Source organism: Trichechus manatus, unplaced genomic scaffold (genome assembly GCF_000243295.1).
Source record: "Trichechus manatus latirostris isolate Lorelei unplaced genomic scaffold, TriManLat1.0 scaffold00011, whole genome shotgun sequence".
Classification (NCBI taxonomy): domain Eukaryota; kingdom Metazoa; phylum Chordata; class Mammalia; order Sirenia; family Trichechidae; genus Trichechus; species Trichechus manatus.
In genome coordinates, this window is record NW_004443947.1 from 6,378,015 (window position 1) to 6,396,909 (window position 18,895).

At 36.8% G+C, this 18,895-nt stretch overlaps 1 protein-coding gene across 3 annotated transcripts in view; it reads right to left on the reverse strand.

Annotated features, from left to right (window-relative positions):
* Positions 1 to 7,581: 7,581 nt before the first annotated feature.
* Positions 7,582 to 18,895, reverse strand: part of CREBRF (CREB3 regulatory factor) — a 70,479-nt gene continuing 59,165 nt past the window's right edge. For 2 of the 3 annotated variants that reach the window (XM_023726498.1, XM_023726496.1), the window contains 2 exons: positions 15,652 to 15,774; positions 7,582 to 8,698 (listed from right to left, as the gene is read on the reverse strand). In XM_023726498.1, the coding sequence (XP_023582266.1) occupies positions 8,583 to 8,698; positions 15,652 to 15,774 (239 nt within the window). In that variant the 3' untranslated portion in view covers positions 7,582 to 8,582. Of the gene's footprint in view, positions 8,699 to 11,512; positions 11,571 to 15,651; positions 15,775 to 18,895 lie in introns of all 3 variants that reach the window. The other variant, XM_023726497.1, reaches the window with a different exon arrangement.

The window sequence follows — 18,895 nt, forward strand, 5'->3', positions numbered from 1 at the left end:
TTTTTTTTTTACAGTTTTCATTTACGGCTCCTCAATTTGGGGTACAAGTTAGAAAAGCCTTCCCTACCCACAGGAGTTTAAAGGAATCCTCTCACATTTCCTTCTAGTGTTTTTATGATTTCATCTTTTTTTTCACATTTACATCTTTATCCATTTTGAAATATATATTGGCTTATGGCGTGAGGTATAGAGCCAACTTTACTTTTTCCAGATGGTTCCCCAGTTGTTCCAACACTATTTACTGAAGCATCCATCTTTTCCTTACTGGTTCTGAATGACACATTTGCCATACTAAATTCTCATATATATTTTGAGTCTATTTCTAGAGTTCCTATTCTGTTCTATTGGCCTATCTACGCATTCACGCACTAAAATTATACAGATTTCATAATTACAATTTTATATTTTAGTGTTTTCTAGGACTAAACACCCCGTTTCTTTTTTTCCCTCTAGCATCTTCTAGCTTTTATTTTCCCCCTACATGAATTTTAGTTTTGTCTTGCTTTTGAAACCCTATTGATATGTTTTATTGGGATGGCATTAAATTTTCATTTAACTGAGGACTAGAGTTTTATGACGTTGATTGTTGCTGCTGAAGAACTTGGTATATCTTTCCATTTGTTCAAGTCTTCTTCTGTGTCCTTCATGGTATTTTAAAGTTTCCTTTATCTAGGCCTTGTACGTTTTGTTTACTCCTGGAGATGTTTTAAGATTAAAACCTTTTTTAAAAAATTTTTATTGTACTTTACATGAAGCTTTACAAAGTAAACTAGTTTCTCATTAAACAATTAATACACATATTATCTTGTGACATTGGCTGCCAACCCCATAACATGTCAACACTCTCCCCTTCTTGATTTTGGGTTCCCCATTACCAGCTTTCCTGTCCCCTCCTGCCTTCTTATCCTTGCCTCTAGGCTGGTGTGCCTATTTAGTCTTGGGCCTGTCTAATCTTTGGCTGAAAGGTGAACCTCAGGAGTGACTTCATTACTGAGCTATAAGGGTGTCTGGGGCCATACTCCCGGGGTTTCTCCAGTCTCTGTCAGACCAGTAAGTCTGGTTTGTTTCTTTTTGTTTTTTTTTTTGTGGGTTACAATTTTGTTCTACGTTTTTCTCCAGCTCTGTCGAGGGCCCTCTATTGTGATCCCTGTCAGAGCAGTTGTGGGTGGTAGCCGGGCACCATCTAGTTGCGCTAGACTCAAGTCTGGTGGAGGCCATTTAAGACTGAAACCTTTTGAAAAAACTGAGGTTGACGTTCTTCAGGCCACTTGAGCATTCTGGACCCTCAAATGGAAGTTGTTTAGGACTGCAGAAAAAGCCCAACGCCCGCACCTGGGATCTGCACACATGACCTGGGGCCCCTTTCACATCATGCGTCTTGCTAGAAATTCCTATACAAGCCAAGTCCCCAAGCTGCATCTCTACGCAGCAAAATACAGTCCCTTTTTCTCCACCCTGTAGCATACTCGCTTCTAACAGAGAGGCAATCCTAAGCCCTTCTGCTAAAAGCTTGTTAGGGACAGTTGTGCAGTGTGGTGACCCAATGGATGTCAATCACTCACAATGCTGTTTTGCTTCCCCAATCACCTTTACACACCAATCCTGAAACTAGCTTTTGATTGATCTATTTGCTAGATTCTGGCTTTAGTTTTTCTTTCTGGATTTCAGATTATAAGCCCATTATTTCCCTTCCACACAAACATCCTTCAAAATCTTGCCTGAGTTGGCCTGATGCTTTAGAAATGAGTACAAATTATCTGCATAGTACAGCAAAAGACTGCAGTTTGAATTGGGGGCCTATGTCACATTAGCTGGGCCTGCAGCACGTCACCTCATCCAAGTCTAGTCTGACTCCTTTGTAAAGGGCCATCACCCCCAGCCTCACTTGGCTATTGAGAGTAGCAGCTGAGGTCCTTGATGGGAAAACCACCAGCAGGGGCTTAATGAATGCCTGCCCCTCCCTAGGACTTTCTAACACCTTCTTGCTATTCTCAACCTGCTAACCACGACATTAATGCATTTCCCAACTCATGTTTTTCCTTCTTTCAAATTCTCAATTCTACTGTAGCTGCAGAGCTCACCTGGTTCTGAAATCACTGGCAGTAAAGAGAGACAACTGAGTGACTCATCTAACTGGGTGCTACACATAGGTTTAGTTTCCAAAGGACAATACTGACCCTGCTCACCCAGCACCTTGAACTTCCCAGGACCATAGAGGCTCCTATGAGGAGTGGTCCTGAGAGACCAAACCCTGAAGCAGAACCACTCCATGGGAGGCCATGTCCACGTTGCTCCATGACTACCCCAATGTCACTCAAATGAAGCAAAAAGGCCTTCTTCAAGGGTCCAAGGATGTCCAGAACCCCAGTCTGTCCATTGTTCTCTGATGTACCCCACTGGTACCTGTGTCTTTGCAAAGACCTCAGTGATAATGTACCTAAAGCCCTTTGCGTATCTGTGTAACAGCCCTCATGTTGTTCTTTAATCTTGTTCATATGCCATCTCTCTCAGTGGACTCCAAGTTCCTGGAGGTGTCCTGGGACATCTCTCTATATCGCAGTACCTAGCACAAGTCCTGGCAGAGTAAGTGCTAAACAAACGTGTGCTGGCTGAAGCAATATATCCACCTATGGTGGTGTTCACTCAGTCCCGAATAAAGGCTCTATGTGTATGCCTGGACTAGCTCAGAGACTTAGAATTATTAAACACAGAAACACATACAAATGATTAAATCACAAGAGACCCAAAATACTTTATTTCTCTCAAAGAGAGATCGCTTGCCCGGAGAAAGAAGTATAAACTATGCAAATGTTGTATCGACAAATCTACGTAATAGCTAAATTTCACTGAAGTATTTAAAAACCAGCCCAAAATGTCCAAAAAAAGCTAGTTCTTTGTACACTATCAAGTGAGGGGCAGCATGATCAATAGTTCGTTGCTCTCTTTAGTTGGGAGTTTCTTTGCACTGGGTTATCTTGAAGAGGAGTGGGTGGTTGCCTTGGTAAGCAACGGAGAAGCAGCAGAGAAAGGAAAGGCAAAAACATGAAACAAACAATTCAAAACCTTTTCATTTTTTTTTTATTTTAAATTACAAAGGATGTTGCATACACTGATGAATCTGTATCTGACTAGAAGTGCTGAGGGGTTGGAAGGTGACAGAAAAACAAAGGCAACATTTGAATTGCCTTTTCTTCTGAAAAGAAAAACTGCACAACTATTAACCAACATTTAATAGAATAATTTTTAAACAGCTCATGCGTCAACAAGATAAAATTCTTTCTAGACAAGAGACAAGACTGAATCCAATAAAAAGTTTCTTAGCTCCAGTTGGGGGAGAAAAAAAAAAAAACTCTACAGAATATTTATGATAGCATTACAAACAGGATCCCACACAACTATGCAAAAGAGGTTGCCACATTACATGAACAAATGCTTTGAATTCTTGTCCTTCCACTCTTCTCTCATGACTTTTTATGTGCTGTCAGCCCTAGTATCACTGTTAACCACAAATGCTAAGCTATAGGACAAATCCTAGGGAAAGAAGGTAAAAAAGCAGGCAGTGAAATACAGTATTATATAAAAATGTGGTGGAAAGGCAGATACAGTACACACATACACATTTCTGTTATTTGGTTCTGAAAAAAACAAAAGGGCGAAGGGCAAGACACAGTAATCAGTCCCGCTCCCATCCACCCAGAATTTAATTAACTACACCGTTGTGTTTACATTGTTATGAAAGAGGCAAACCTAGTTCACCCAAACTTGGCACACGTAAATACCCTACTCTGATGTTCTTCACTAGTCACCAAATCTTCAATTACAAAATACTATTTGGAAGTAGTTTTAAGGTTCTATCCCCTCACTACTACCCCCAAACATCTCTTTTCTAAACAAGAATGGCAATTTGGCATAATTCAGTTCCTAGGTGTAATTTCTACATTTCAGTCAGTTTACTAAGAATGAGGATTATGTTTCAACACATAATCCCCACTTGCCTATGGAAGTGTATAACTTTCAGTAGTACATTTCCATCATCCTTCCCCAACATACTTATTCCTTAAAACGAAACAACCATTCCTACAATTGACATTCATTGTTACATCCCAAAGTGTTTGAAATATTTAAAAAAATGGAGTCATCTTCTCATAATGCCCTTATTAAGATTACAAAGATTAAAAAGAATCCACAAGTATTACGGCACTGTGTGAGACTTATTCGTCATGACCCAAGGGAAGAACAAGACTGTAGCTGTGCAAAGTTGTGGAAATGGCCTCAGTTCCATGGGAAATGGTATTCCACAATAGAGTTCACTAGAAGGATAATCGAAACCTTTTACTTTAACACTGAAAGTATAATTCAACACGTTCTCAAAATTCAAGTTTCACAATTTGGAGAGATGCTAACATTCTGTTACATAATCAACTAGAAAATACTTGAACAAAATTTCAGGAAGACGGTAAGAAAAAAAGGAAACAGGTTTTTCTTAATTCCTGCGGAAAGGCAACTTGAATTCATTTCTTAGAAAGTTAACTAAATCTTAGCAGCTAAGATATTTTTAAATGTATGGAATAAAGAAAAGCACATCCATTCTTGACATTTTGGTGAATAAACTAACAGCTTTATTAATGAAGGCAAACATCAGATAATTGTATGAATATTATATATAAAAAAAGAAATCCAAACTAACAACATTGTATTTCAAAAGTACTGTACTTCTGTTTCTTTTAAAGAGACTTGTCATCTGTTTTATAAAACAAACAAAACGGGTACTCTTCTCCTAAAAAATTCTGGAAAAATGAAATAGTCAATTCAAGTCAATGAACTGAACACACCTTTCTTTAAATGCAGACTATTGCTAAGAAGCAAATAAAGTCAAACATCAGAAAGAAGATGTATGACAAAGTCATGAGAGTCAGAAAAAAGGGATGTAGTGAAATTACTGCTAATTCTCCCCCCTCGTAATCAAAGACCATTCAAAACTGGTCTTTCGTACAAATATAAAATAACTATAAAGAGAGGGGAATTTGAAACCATGTCCATCTGAAATCCTTCATGATGCGTTTGTAATAACTCTGATTCTTACCAAAAAGGTCAAAGTTAAAGATTGAGGAAGTGGAAGGGAATGAAGACATTTAGTTTTTAATGTACAAGTAAGGCACAATATAAAGCCACATCATAATCTGTCATGAAGGATATAGGAAAGGACAAGAATCATACATGGTACAGTAAAACAAGCAATCATATTGACTGAAGAAGTGTGGCACCCAATTCAAAACTCAGACAAGATCTTAACAAGAGCAATTGGACAGCATGCTTTCATATGGAGACAAATTCTATAAAGAATCCAGTGTATCTGAAACTAGGAAAAATGTTTTTTGTTTGTTTTTAAATCATAGTAGTACTAGAGTCAAAGTTTATAATTGCTTTTGGAACAATGGGTTTATTTGAGGTGAATTCACAATGCCTTCACTTAAAGTAAGATTCTGGACTTCATTATGAACTATCTGTATACCATGTATGAACACAGAAAACCTTTAGAGAGTTCTTCTCTAATGATCTTCACCCAAAAATACATGCCACAATTTTAAAAAACAGAACATGTACAATTGTTGGGGTTTTTATGTTACCCTTATAAGATTTGTTTGTGTGATACACTAAACATATATATTTTAATGACAATAGAGGAAGCAGATTATTACTGGCATTAAAGTACAACCATTTCTAGACGGTTTTAAATGCCACAGAGTCCCCTGGTTAAAATGTAAAGCTGCACAGCTTGCCTATATCATCTTTATGATAAAGTTAAAACAGCAAAAGGATTTAACTTTTACTCTACATTTTACTGCCAGGTTTTTATTTAGATCAAGTATCGCTGCAGCATTCTGACCAGCCCAGATTTAGCAGCAAATGGCAGGAATCATATAAAATGCAATTTTTTTTTTAACAAAGTGCTTTTCTAAGATATACATACATATATAAATAGGTACAAAATAAAGTGTCAACATTAAAAAGCTCAACTATTTAAAAGCTTTTAACTATTTAACTTAAGTAGTACATATAAAACACTGAAATGCAAGGATATGGAATCTACTAAACAGATTCAAAGTCTTTTTTTTTTTTTTTAATGCAAGATCAAACCATCATATTCTGGTTTGCAGACAGGAGAAAAGTATCAAAAACCAGAATTCCTAGCACAGCAGCTAGAAAGGGGAAATTTTATAACCCTCATCAGCTGAATCTCTATCATGAAGTGATCTTCACCTGATTGCAAAACTGCCATATTTTGAAACATTTTTCAATTTACCAGACACACTCTCTCAAGACTTCACATACTTCCAAGTTACAAACCTGGGCTTTCCCTTCTCCCATATAGAAACGAAAAACTTTCAACAATGAATTTACATTCTATTAAACCATTAGATTTGAGCTTATCATCTGTTTAGTGTGAATGTACTAACCAGATACATTTCCACCAAACACACAGGAAAATCTTGTGCATCACAGTTCAGCTAAGGTGTTAAGACGATCCTTCTCCGCACGTAAGCAACATTGTTCAGTTGTTACTGTGTGTTTTAGAATCAAGCCTTCATAAACTACAGCTTCAAATGCTATATAGCTTACAAAGGAGGTGGGGGAAAAGGGGGACAAAGAAAAAGAAAAGGAAACATATTATGTAGACAAAGTATAATGAAAAATAAATTCTCCAAGGGGTAAGTTGGAGAAATAAGATACTTTCCCAGAAGCTAGGTCTGAAACTTTTTCTTTTTCTTGCTAGAAACTTTTTCTTTTTCTTGCTAGATAAGGTATTTTTGTTGTTGCTAGCTTTTTAAGAATAGCTTTTAAGCCACCAGTTTTCAGAGTTGAAAAAACAAATTTAAGGGTAAAACAGAAAGAGAGAGGCTGGAGAAAGTCTGTGGGGAAGGTCTGTAATGCTGCCTTGACATAAGAAATTTCTCATCAAGAGGTAAAGCTTTAAACACAGTTAAAACGCTGACTAATGAAGCTGTCTTACGTGAGCAAAAAAGAGCACCTAAAAACTAAATGTGTTGATATTTCTCAGTTCTAGAAACTATAGAAGAAGAATAAGTCACGTGTAAGTTTGAAGAAGCTAGTTTGAAAATATCTGTACAAAAATATAAAAATCTATAAATTTTTTTTTTGTTTTTGTCTTAAGCTTGTGTTGATCTTTGAAAATATTACATGCACAATAATACATCAATTGGAAAAGTGGCAACTAAAGAATTAGATATTTTTAGCTTTTTTCTTTCTTTACATATATATATAATCTGTATTTTGGTTGTTTGGTGAAAGTATACTACAATAAGCTAAATAAACTTTTTAAATTTTCAAAGTCAAAAACTATTTACCAATAGCTTACTAAAATGAAATATATTAAAATTTCCTACAATAAGTGCAGAAATAAAAAGATTTACAGACACCTAAATGGCCACCAACTTATCTACTATGGAAGCAAACTAGAGGAACAGCAAAATAATATTTGTATGTATGGATGCTCCTTCTGTAGATAATTGGACCCAAACAGAAATAAAATTCACAGTTCAGTAAGATCCCTAACCCTGACCTTTTAAATTTTTCTTTTTTTTTTTTTTTCCTTTTTTTCATACATTCATACAGTATCATGTAAGCTGTGCAAAACTTTACTTAGACTGGCAGTTTGCCATATCAGTTGCATTTGTCTTTGGTACAAAAAATAAAACAATCGCAATAATGTGCAAGTATTTGTCTTCTTCCGGTCAAGTACCGAAATTGAGTTTTCTAGAGCCATCTTTTTTTTTTGTTTGTTTTTTTTGTTTTTTATACAATACACAGACTCTGTGGCATATATCTACATTTCAACATAGTCCTATATACATTCATAAAATCTGAAAAAGAGTTGGAACAAAAAAACATTTAAACCCCATAATTTTTCCACCTATATATCTTGTTTTTTCCTCATTAGGGTTTTTCATCATACAAAATATTACCAGTTTTATAGTTTCCCCAAAATACAAGGCACAAAGAATATGCTTTTTCTTCTTACTTGCACAGACATTTATATATATATATATATAGTATTGAGCTCTGAAAATGAACATCTAATATGGCACACGAGGGCTGGGTGTGCCATGTACAAGTGAGATTAATGGTTGTGGAAAATTCGAACATAAAGCAGTAATTCTAAAAACAATCTAAACTGACTGTTTAAAAAATGCTTCCTCGATTTGTGTGTGTGTGGTTCAGAGCATAAACTTGCCACAATATTTGGCATTTACATTAATATCTTCACCCCTCCAAAATGTTTTGCTTCAACAGATTTTTGAAATCTGTACCCTGAACATTTACTTAAACATATGAGTTTCATTTCTGATGCCAGTAGCAGTTTTAACCATGGTTTATGCTCTGAAAATGCAATAATCAAGTATTTTGGATCATGCTTCACTTACGCTACTTAGTTCTTAAAACAATGTAACCTAATTGTAAATGTTTACACAATGCTAAACTGACATGCAAAACAGAATGAAATTTACAATGAAGAACGTGACAAACACAGACATTTCTGACCAGTGGTCCAATGAGGCTGATTACACTTTTGATGTTGGTATTCTTAGTCCTACAAGGCCTCCAGTGGGATTGCCTTCTGCAGTCTTCTCTAACACTTGGTTAACAAATTCGGAGGTCTGCCCAGCAACTGGGAGGCCTGAAGAGAAGAATAAAAGGCACACTTACACACTGAAATGGAGGGGGCATATGAAGGGAAGGTGAGCAACAGGAAACATCTGAGGGTCAAGTGTGGCCTTTAGCTTCATATGGGTCCCAAATGAGTGGTCTGCTGCTTGCACTGCAGCCCAAAAAATGATTCTACCCATCAAGCTGGCGCCTACAATCTTAAAATTAGAAGAGGTAAACCAAGAATAATTATGAAGAGTGGCTAACCAACATTTTAAAGTGGAGTAGATGACAAATAACAGCAGTCCAAATAACAGTTCAAACCCAATTACAACACCTACAGACTTTACCATGTCTCCAACCCACCCACTCAACTGATAATATAGATCCAAAGAATGTTTTTAGTCATTTTTATAATTACTGGATAAAGTTTAAGTTCCATTTTCTTCTTTTAAAAAATAGTAAATGAATAAACGCTGGAAGAAAAGGAGGAGAAAGGGTGGGAGGTAGTCTAAGTATATTTATTTTCCTCATCTTCTATAGCTGAGGGCAAAAGATATTTAAAATTGATAAACTAAAAAACAAAGGTATAAGTATATTTTAAGGGTATTGAGAAAAATAATAGAAGGTTAAAAAGAGATGAAAGTTAAAATATATTTACTTAGTCACTGCTCATAGGCAGAAGTCAAAAGATACGTAAAAAATAGAGTATTAACACCATCTTAACCATGTGATCAAACTCAGCATGATCAATGATGGGACAAATTGATATTATGTGTCCCCTGATGTGATGAAATGGAAAGGATATATCACCTATGTAGTATTCTTGCCAAAGAATGCCTAACTGCATCTAATCAGGAGGAAGCAGAAAAATCCAGATGTTGGGACATTCTACAACATAAACTACCTGGACTCTTCATGAAAGAAACAAAAAAAGGGTGCGGGGGTGAGATGGAGGCAGGAGGTCCATCTAGATTAAAGGAGACAAAAGAAACATAACTAAATACAGTGCATGATCTTTGAATCACCAACAAACAAAAGGGCTATAGAGAAAATTATTGAGACAACTGGGGAAATTTAAATATGGATCCCATATTAGAAATAATACTAACGTTAAAGTACTTGGGTGTGATACTGGCACTGTGGTTATGTAGGTGTTATGGATTGAATTGTGTTCCCCAAAAATATATGCTGAATTCCTCCTGGCCCTTGTATCTGTGGATGTGATCCTATTTGGAAATCATGTTTTCCTTTTACTATGTTAATGAGGTCATACCAGCCTGGAGGTCCTAAATCTAATCATTTTTGAGTTACAAAAAGAGCAATACACACAGACACACACACAGGGGAAAGACTGGAATTGCCAAGGATTGCCAGCAGACACCAGAAACTAAGAGAGAAGCTCACAGAAGGAACTGACATGGCCGATACCCTGATTTGGACTTTTAGGCTCCAGAACTGTGAGAAAATAACAGTTCTTTAAAGCCACCTACTTGTGGTGTTTCTGTTAAGGCAGCACTAGGTAACTAACTAAGACAGTAGGAGAATATTTCAAGAGATATATGTTGAAGTATTTAGGGATGAAAAATCATTATGTTTACAAGTTACCTACAAATATTCAGAAAAGAATATATATGTAGCCAGAGACAGAAATAAAGCAAATGTAGCAAAATATTAATAATTGGTTAATCTAGTTGAATGTTGAATGACATGTAGATGTTCACTGTATTATTTATTTCAACTTTTCTGTAGGACTGAAATCATAAACGAAAAGTTGAGGAAAAAATTAAATATACACTTTAAGTTACAATTAAAAAGGCAATTACAAGACAAAAACACAAAACTTCCAAATTATCAGAGGAAACATAAAAAAATGAAGCCATAATAATGGATCAAACAGTGAATAATTTAAAAAGGCAAAAGAGGCCATATAAATAAATCCTAACAGATCTTTTGATGACAAAACTAAGACCAAACACATATCACATCAATAAATAAAAATGAGCTAACCTCACCTATTAAAGAAAAACTTCCAGGTTGACTCACAAAGAAAATCCAATTATATCCTATATATATAAAAATCTAAGGGTGGATTAAAAAACTACATTTAATTCAATTAAAGAGATGCATCTAATATAAAGTGGTTCAGAAAGACTGAAAATAAAAGGGTAGGCAAAGGACTATCAAGCAAATACAGACAATAAGAAAGCTGCTTACATTCATGATTGTGATATCAGACGGGACTGAATTCAGGGCAAAAGCATTAAACAAGACAAAGAAGTATACCTCATGATAATAAAGGTTATAATCCACACGGGAGATCTAACAATAATGAATCCTATTCAAACATCACAGAACTAATACTCAAAAGCAAAAACACAGAAACTATAAGAAACTGAAACATATTCGTGGGAACTTTTCTCAGCTGTTGACAAAGAAAACAGACCAAAAAAAAGAAAGAAAAGGTAAAAACCTAATTAGTGTAACTGACAAGGTTAATCTAGTCAACACACATTGGAGCCTTAATATAAAAGAAAATAAATCTTTTTTCAAATGCCCGTGGAATATTTAAAATTTTAATCATCTATTAGGTAGCCGGGTGGCACAGTGGTTAAAGCGACTGACTGTTAACCAAAAGGTGAACAGTTTGAAACCACCAGCAGCTCCACAGGAGAAAAGATTAAGCAAGTCTGCTTCCATAGAGATTTACAGCCTTGGAAACTCTATGTGTTGACTATGAGTCAGAATCGACTCAACAGTAGTGGGTTTATTAGGTAGCTAAGAAAATCTCAATAAATCACAAAAAAAGAAGTTAACAATAAAACTAGAAAATGATAGTCCGTACCTTCTGGGAAATTTTAAATCTCTGTCAAGCAATTCTTGGGTCAAAGAATAAATCAAACCTAAAATTTCAAAATATTCAGAAAATAATGAAAATATGACATATTAGAACTTATGAGATATAGCTAAAGCAGTGCTTGGAAGAAATTTCAAAAGCTTTTAATTGTATTAACGAACACAAAAGAAGAAAAACCAAATGAATTAAGTAACTAACTCAAGAAATTAGAAGAAATGGTAAATCCAATAGTTCTTTGGGGAGTGGGGAGAAAAACCTATTAACCTACCTATTCAAGAAAAAGGAATACAGTAAACATAAAATAGCCACCATCGTCAAGTCAATTCCAACTCAGGACAATTCCTACAGGACAGAGAAGAACTGCCCCATAGAGTTTCTAAGGCTGTAATCTTTACAGGAGCAAAATATCACATCTTTCTCCTGTGGAGCAGCTGATGAATTCGAACCGCCGACCTCTTGGTTAGCAGCCAAGTGCTTAACCACTGTGCCACCAGGGCTCCTCACACACAAAATATTATGAAAATGGAGCACTAACCATGGATAAAGAGGAAATTAAAAAATAAAACTACTTTGCTCAGCTCTAATAAATTTGAAGGCCTGGATAAAGTGAATCATTTTCTAAGAACACATAAATTATAAAAACTGACTCTAGAAGAAATAGAGAAAGTTTTCAAAGAGTAACAACAAACAAACAACGAAAAGAGAGAAAAAAAAAAAAAAACCACACTAGGCCAGACAGTTTCAAAGAGTAGTCTACCAGCCTTTAAGAAACTCCAATGCATGTAAACTGCTCTAGAGGGGATTTCTGGGAAGATGATGGTGTGGCAGCATAGATTTTTAATCTTCCTGAATCTCCATACAAAAAAAAACAACTAGAGAGCAAAACCATAAACTCATGGAAAGTATTTACAAGTGACAAGGTATCCCCATGAACTCCAGAATTCAAGAAGGTGGGAACAAACTACTTAAGAGCCATCAGAACTGCAGGTATCAGCACTATCAGCATTTGTGAGGGAGAAGCCAAAAGGAAGCAATAGGTCTGAGAACAAAAGAAGTCTAAAATGGGCAACAGATACTTGGAAAGCATAGCAGGCCAACTTGAGAACTGCAGCGGAAGCTAGGAGAGACTTTTAACCAACTCACTTGTGAGTACAAGGTAATGGCAAGGGGCCAACAGTAAGATGTGAAGGGGCTAGAGCACAGCAGTCTAGTTTCTGTGAACTCAGAAAACTGAACAGCCAGGGCTCCCTTGCAGGACAGCAATGATTCTGGAGTTGGAATCAAAATTCAGCAAGATAAGGACAATAGATATGAAAGAGAGAAGGTACAGAAATCTCAGAAAGCAAGCTGCCATATTTTTAAACATTAACTTAAAAAAAGGGGGTAGGGGTGGGGGTGGTCTGTGAAGTTAGGAAAGCTATCCTGAACTAAGCCTTCTTTTAAAAGTTCAGGAAAACTAATTTCTCATAAAATAAGTGACAGAAAAGTATCAAAGTCAAAATCCCAGAAAAAGTTATTCTAAGAAAAAAGAGAACAGAACATCCCTACAAACAATGAATGGGGGTAGTGATGGTTCAGTGGTAGAATTCTCTCCTTCTATGAGGAGAGACCTGGGCTCAATTCCCAGCCAATCTCTCATTTATAAAGCCAGGATAATAATAATAATACTTCCTTCAAAGAACTGTGGAAGTAAATAACCAAAAGCACCCTCAGTATACTCGTGGATCATAATAAGCACTCAATAAATGTTAGCCGTTTATTCCTTCCTAAGACCTAAGGATTCCTTTTTTCCTGACTTTTAACCTCTGGTGGCACAGTGGTTAAGTGTTCTACTACTAACTGAAAGGTTGGCAGTTTGAACCCACCAGCCTCTCCACAGGAGAAAGACGTGGCAGTCTGCTTCTGTAAAGATGACAGCCTTGAAAACCCTATGGAGTGGTTGTACTCTGTCCTGTAGGGTCGCTATGAGTCAGAATTGACACACTGGCAACGGGTTTGGGTTTTTTTGGTTTTGTAATCTCTTTAATAACTTCTCCTTCGGCCTTCAGACATGAAGAGTTATGAAATTTCAAGAAATGGTTGGATCAAAATCTATATGCATTGTTAATTTTATAATGATTCCAAGTTGCCCTTCAAAAACACTAACACAGACTAATGGACACAACTACCACGGCCTCCACTAGACTGAGTCCAGTACAACTAGATGGTCCCAGCTACCACCACTGACTGCTCTGACTGGGATCACAACAGAGAGTCCCAGGCAGAGCTGGAGAAAAATGTGTAACAAAATTCTAACTCACAAAAAAAGACCAGACTTACTGGCCTGACAGAGACTGAAGAAACCCAGAGAGTATGGCCCCCAGACACCCTTCTAGTTCAGTAATGAAGTCAATCCTGAGGTTCACCGTTCAGCCAAAGATTAGAGAGCCCCGTAAAATAAAATGAGACTAATGGGGCACAACAGTCCAGGGACAAGGACTAGAAGGCAGGAGGGGACAGGAAAGCTGGTAATAGGGAACCCAGGTTCGAAAACGGACAGTGTTGACATGGCGTGGAGTTGTTAACCACTGTCATAAAACAATATGTGTACTCATTGTTTAATGAGAAACTATTTGTTCTGTAAACCTTCATCTAAAGTACAATTAAAAAAAAAAAAAACCACATATGGAAGTATTGGTGGTTCCACAAAGCTTTCTGGTGTAAAAACACTAACATACTTTACATTCAGTATGCACATAAGGCTGTTAAGACAAACCTGTAATTTCAAAGACCATGACAGACTCATTAAGTGCACAGAAGCATGCAATGTGTATTCATCTTCAATTAACAAAAATGCAATCATTTTGGTAGATATAAGAAATATCTCTGTGTAAACAGAAATAAACTATTCTTCCCCACCCCACTCCATCTAAGCACCTTGACTTCTTCATAATACTTAACACAATTTGTTACTATTTTTGCTTTCCTGTATATTTGTCTTCCATTTTTAGACTACAGCTTATAAGAGAAGGGATAAAATCTGTTCTTCATCCCTGCATCCCCAATACCTGGCACATGGGAAGCATTTAAAAAAATTTTGTGGAATAAATAAATTTGTAGTAAATGGAGGTCAGAAAACTTGCCTTAATAGAAATGTAAAAAAAAGATCCCAAGATATTTACAATAAAAAAGGACAAATATAAAACATGGTAGTTCAAGTTGAAGTTTTTGTTACTCTACAATTCAGGTACTAAATAGCTAGTTAATAATCAAAAAGTAGGCATTAATTCTTTTAAGTGACCTGGCTTTCGATACTCAGAGCATCCTGAGGAAAAACGAACTAGAAGAAAATTCTCAGGTAACTGAATTTTACCACTCTAGTATCAGAACCAGTTTTTAAAAAAGATAGTCCTAGAATAAATACTGTTAAAACTGAGGATAAAGAATATAGCTGAACCAATTTTATGACGGTTCAGGGTTTTCATGGATAGTATTATGCTGTAATGCCTTTGGGATGCTGCTACTCTGTAAGGTGATTTGCTAAGCTCTGGGGCCTCTGGAACAGAGCCCTGGTGGCGCAGGGGTTAACAGTTTGGGCTGCTAACCAAACGGTCAGCAGTTTGAATCGACTTGATGGCAATGTGTGTTTTTTTTTGTTTTTTTTGGTGGCTGGGGGTGCTCTGGAGTTTTCATGTCTATGTCTACAGTAGCTAACTCTACCCTCCCGGTCAAACTATCACTTTGTCTTCCTTCAGGATGCCTGCTTCTCTGATCCTCCCCATGCTATGGAATCTGTTCAGGGATGGAAAATCAGGTAACCAAGTTTGTTAGAATCCTATGAAATGTATTACTACCAAGTTAAACAAATAGGTAAGAACCTCCACTAACTGCATGCTTGACAGCTCAGGGACCTTCCACCCCCCACCCTCAATGGAAGGTTAAAGTTCCTAGAAGTTTGTCTTTCCCAAGTGTTAAAATAATTCAGTGATGAAGTCAAAACACAAAAGAAAAAAAAGACAAAAGGAGACTAACTACAATGAGAGCACTTGAGTTTTCATTAACTAAAAGAACTTCTAATATCCCCTTGAATCATCTATCTTACACTACATGTTATTATTTGTTATGAATTTATCCTATATTTTTCTTACCAAGAGTATCTTTAATAAGGATTTCAAGCTTATGTCCCATGTTGGGTCCCCTCTCCTCTCTTGGATTCTGTACTCGGTTTACAATTTCTTGCTTGATGGAGTTGATTACAAACAATAAATTATCTGCAAAACAAAATAAGACACTTAGAACATGTCACTAACATGGAAGAATTTGGTAAATATGTAATGAAAGATATAAAACAGTTAAAAAACAGAGAATGCGTTAAGAAAATATTAAGCAGTGACGGTTACAAGCCTTCATATCTAAAGAGACTTTCAAATGATGTGCATAACACCTTGTAGACATGCATCAATGTCCACTATTATCCTGTAACCAACTTGCCATACTTGTCTTCATAGTTTTAAGATTTATGATAGTGCCTGGTACATCAAATTACAGGAGCTTAGTAAGTGTTTATTCAATACATAAAACCATGTTCTTCAAAGGCAAAAGCTTACGAAGAAATTTCCCCATTTTAAGAAGGTAAGGAAAAAAAAGAGTAAAGTTAACCAAAAGTAAATAGAAAGTGGAAAATAATAAAGTACAGAAATCAGGGAACTGGAAAATACACAATAGAAAAAATTAACTCAGTAAAAACCTGGTTCTTTGAAAAGATCAACAAAATTGACAAACTTCTAGTTAGACTGATTAGGAAAAAGAAGAAATAATACAAATCATCTACATCTGGAATGAAAAAGGAGTTATCACTTCAGAATTCACAGGTACTAAAAGGATAATAAAAAAATACTATACTAGTACACCAACAAATTCAACAACTTGGATGAAATGGACAAACTTCTTGAAAATAAAACTTAAAATGGACACAAGAAGAAATGGAAAACTTCAACAGCTTATTTCTAATAAAGGAACTAAATTTATTAAAAATCTTTCCCCAAAAAACTCAAATAGTTTCACTGCAAAATTCAATCAAATATTAGAAATAAAATCAATATTACCAAACTTTCTCAAAAGGAGGAAGAGGGATCATGCCTCAACTTGTTCTATAAGGCCAGTACAGCCCTAATACACAGGCATTACAAAAATAGAAAATCAGACCAATAGCTATGTTGAATATAGACATAAAAATCCTTAACAAAACATGATCAACAGAATCCAATTTAAATATTAGAATAGATTCTAACAAAATATTAGCAATACCCTTCAATATAAAAAGGAAAATACATTCCAACCAAGCAGAATTTATTCTAGAAATGTAAGACTGTTGAACATTAAAAAATCAATTAATGTAATTCAATATTAACAGGTAACTATGTAATATATGGACGGAATGAAAAAAAATTGAACAGATACAAGAAAAAAAAACTGGACAATACTCAACTCCCATGCCTGATAAAGACAGGTCCCTGGGTGGGGCAAATGGTTTAAACTCAACTACTAACCAAAAGGTTGGCAGTAAAAACCTATCCTGCAGTGTCACAGAAGAAAGGCCTTGCAATTTGCTTCCATAAAGATTACAGTCAAGAAAATGGGGCAGTTCCACTCTGTAACACATGGAGATGCCATGAGTCAGAACTGACTTGACAGTAACAGGTTTTTACAGGTCCTGAAAAAACTCAATGAGCTCTGGTGGCACAATGGTTAAGCGCTTGGCTACTAACCAAGAGGTCGGCGGTTTGAATCCACCAGCCGCACTGTAGAATAAAGATATGGCTGAGGACTTCCAGCAACATGGCACTCTAGGCAGAAGCACCATGTCATCCCTCCACAGCAAAGATCTGAAAAACTAAGCCAAACAGAGAAAACAGCAATCCTGAAACCCTAAAACATCAAATGAAGAAATAAAGACCTCAGCCAAGCACCAAACAGTATAAGAAACTAACAGAGAACAGAGAGAGAGAAAATATACATGCAGAGGTCCCCTATCAGCTAACCAAGCACGGATCCGCCATGTGGGACTCCTATCAGAGACCAGCTAACAGGGGGTATGAGAAAGCAGCTTCCAGCAGGAGACAGAATAACCGGTAACCAATGATATATGCTTTCCCACTCCCCACTCTTCTTCAACCCTACTCAGCCTCCTCTGCTTCCCGTGGCCACAGTCTCTTGGCCGGGAAGCACTGGCTGCTTGGATTCCACCTGCCCGCACTGGCCGACTCACTGACTGCCATTTGTTGGCCGCTGGTGTTGCTTTTTTCCGCTTCTTTCGATTTCTTCCTTACCTCTCACCACCTCCCCCTCCTTTTGCTCAAATACCTGGCTCCATGCACCATCTCTGCTTCATCCTGAAAGGCTGTGAAACTCCACTCGAATGTGAAACTGCTTCCCAGTCCGAGCTGCCATGCTGGTGGGATCCTGGGGATTTTTTTTGTCTGTTTGTTTTGAATTGTTTGTTTTCTTTTTCTTTTCTCGAATTGGGAGCCCGTTCTAGCTGGGCAGTACTGCATGGCTTGGGACCTACGCCCTCAGCTTGTGAAGACGCGCAGAGGGATCCCTGAGAGCATTTCTTTATTCGTGGGTTTTTTTTTTCTGTTTTTTTTCTCGGGGGGGGGGGTTTCTTCTTCATTTTTTTTTATTTGTTTTCTTTTCCCTCTTTTTCCCTTTTTGTATTTCTTCATTGCTCAGTTTCTCAACTCACTATACCTTCCTTCCCTTCCTGTCTTCTGAATACCTGGCACTGAGTGGCAACTCTATGCCTTCTAGCCAGACTGTACTTCAACGTCTGCGAACAACTTCTCCAGAACTCACAGCTACACCGGGAGGATCCCTGGGAGCTTTGCTTTTCCTTTTTCTTTCTAATTTTTATTTATTCATTATTTTCTTTTCTTTTTTTTCTTTTTCCCCTTTTTGTTTTTCTCCATTTCATAGTCTCTCATCTCTCCACTCCAACGGCAAGCTCCCCTAGCACCCTTTTTTGTTTTTATGTTTTTGGCTCCTGTTCCTCTCTCCTCTCTCTCATACCCATCTTAGCTTCACACATCACAATCTACCCCCTCCATCCTGACTACCTGCACCATGAGTTTAACATCACACCACCAAGCAGTACAGGCGTGGCCCACCAGAACCTGCCCTGCACTGATTACCGGCCCGCCCTGGTGGCTGTAGCAAGTGTCACAAAAAACCTATTCCAGTAAATCCTCTTCAGCTAGACCTGCCCTGCTGTACCATATCTGAGCAACTGACCCTGCCAATTGGAGGAGGCAAAAAGTACCATGGCAACAGACAAGCAAACAACAAAACACGTAGCCCACCTGCTCAGACATAGCCAAATTAAAAAAAAAAAAA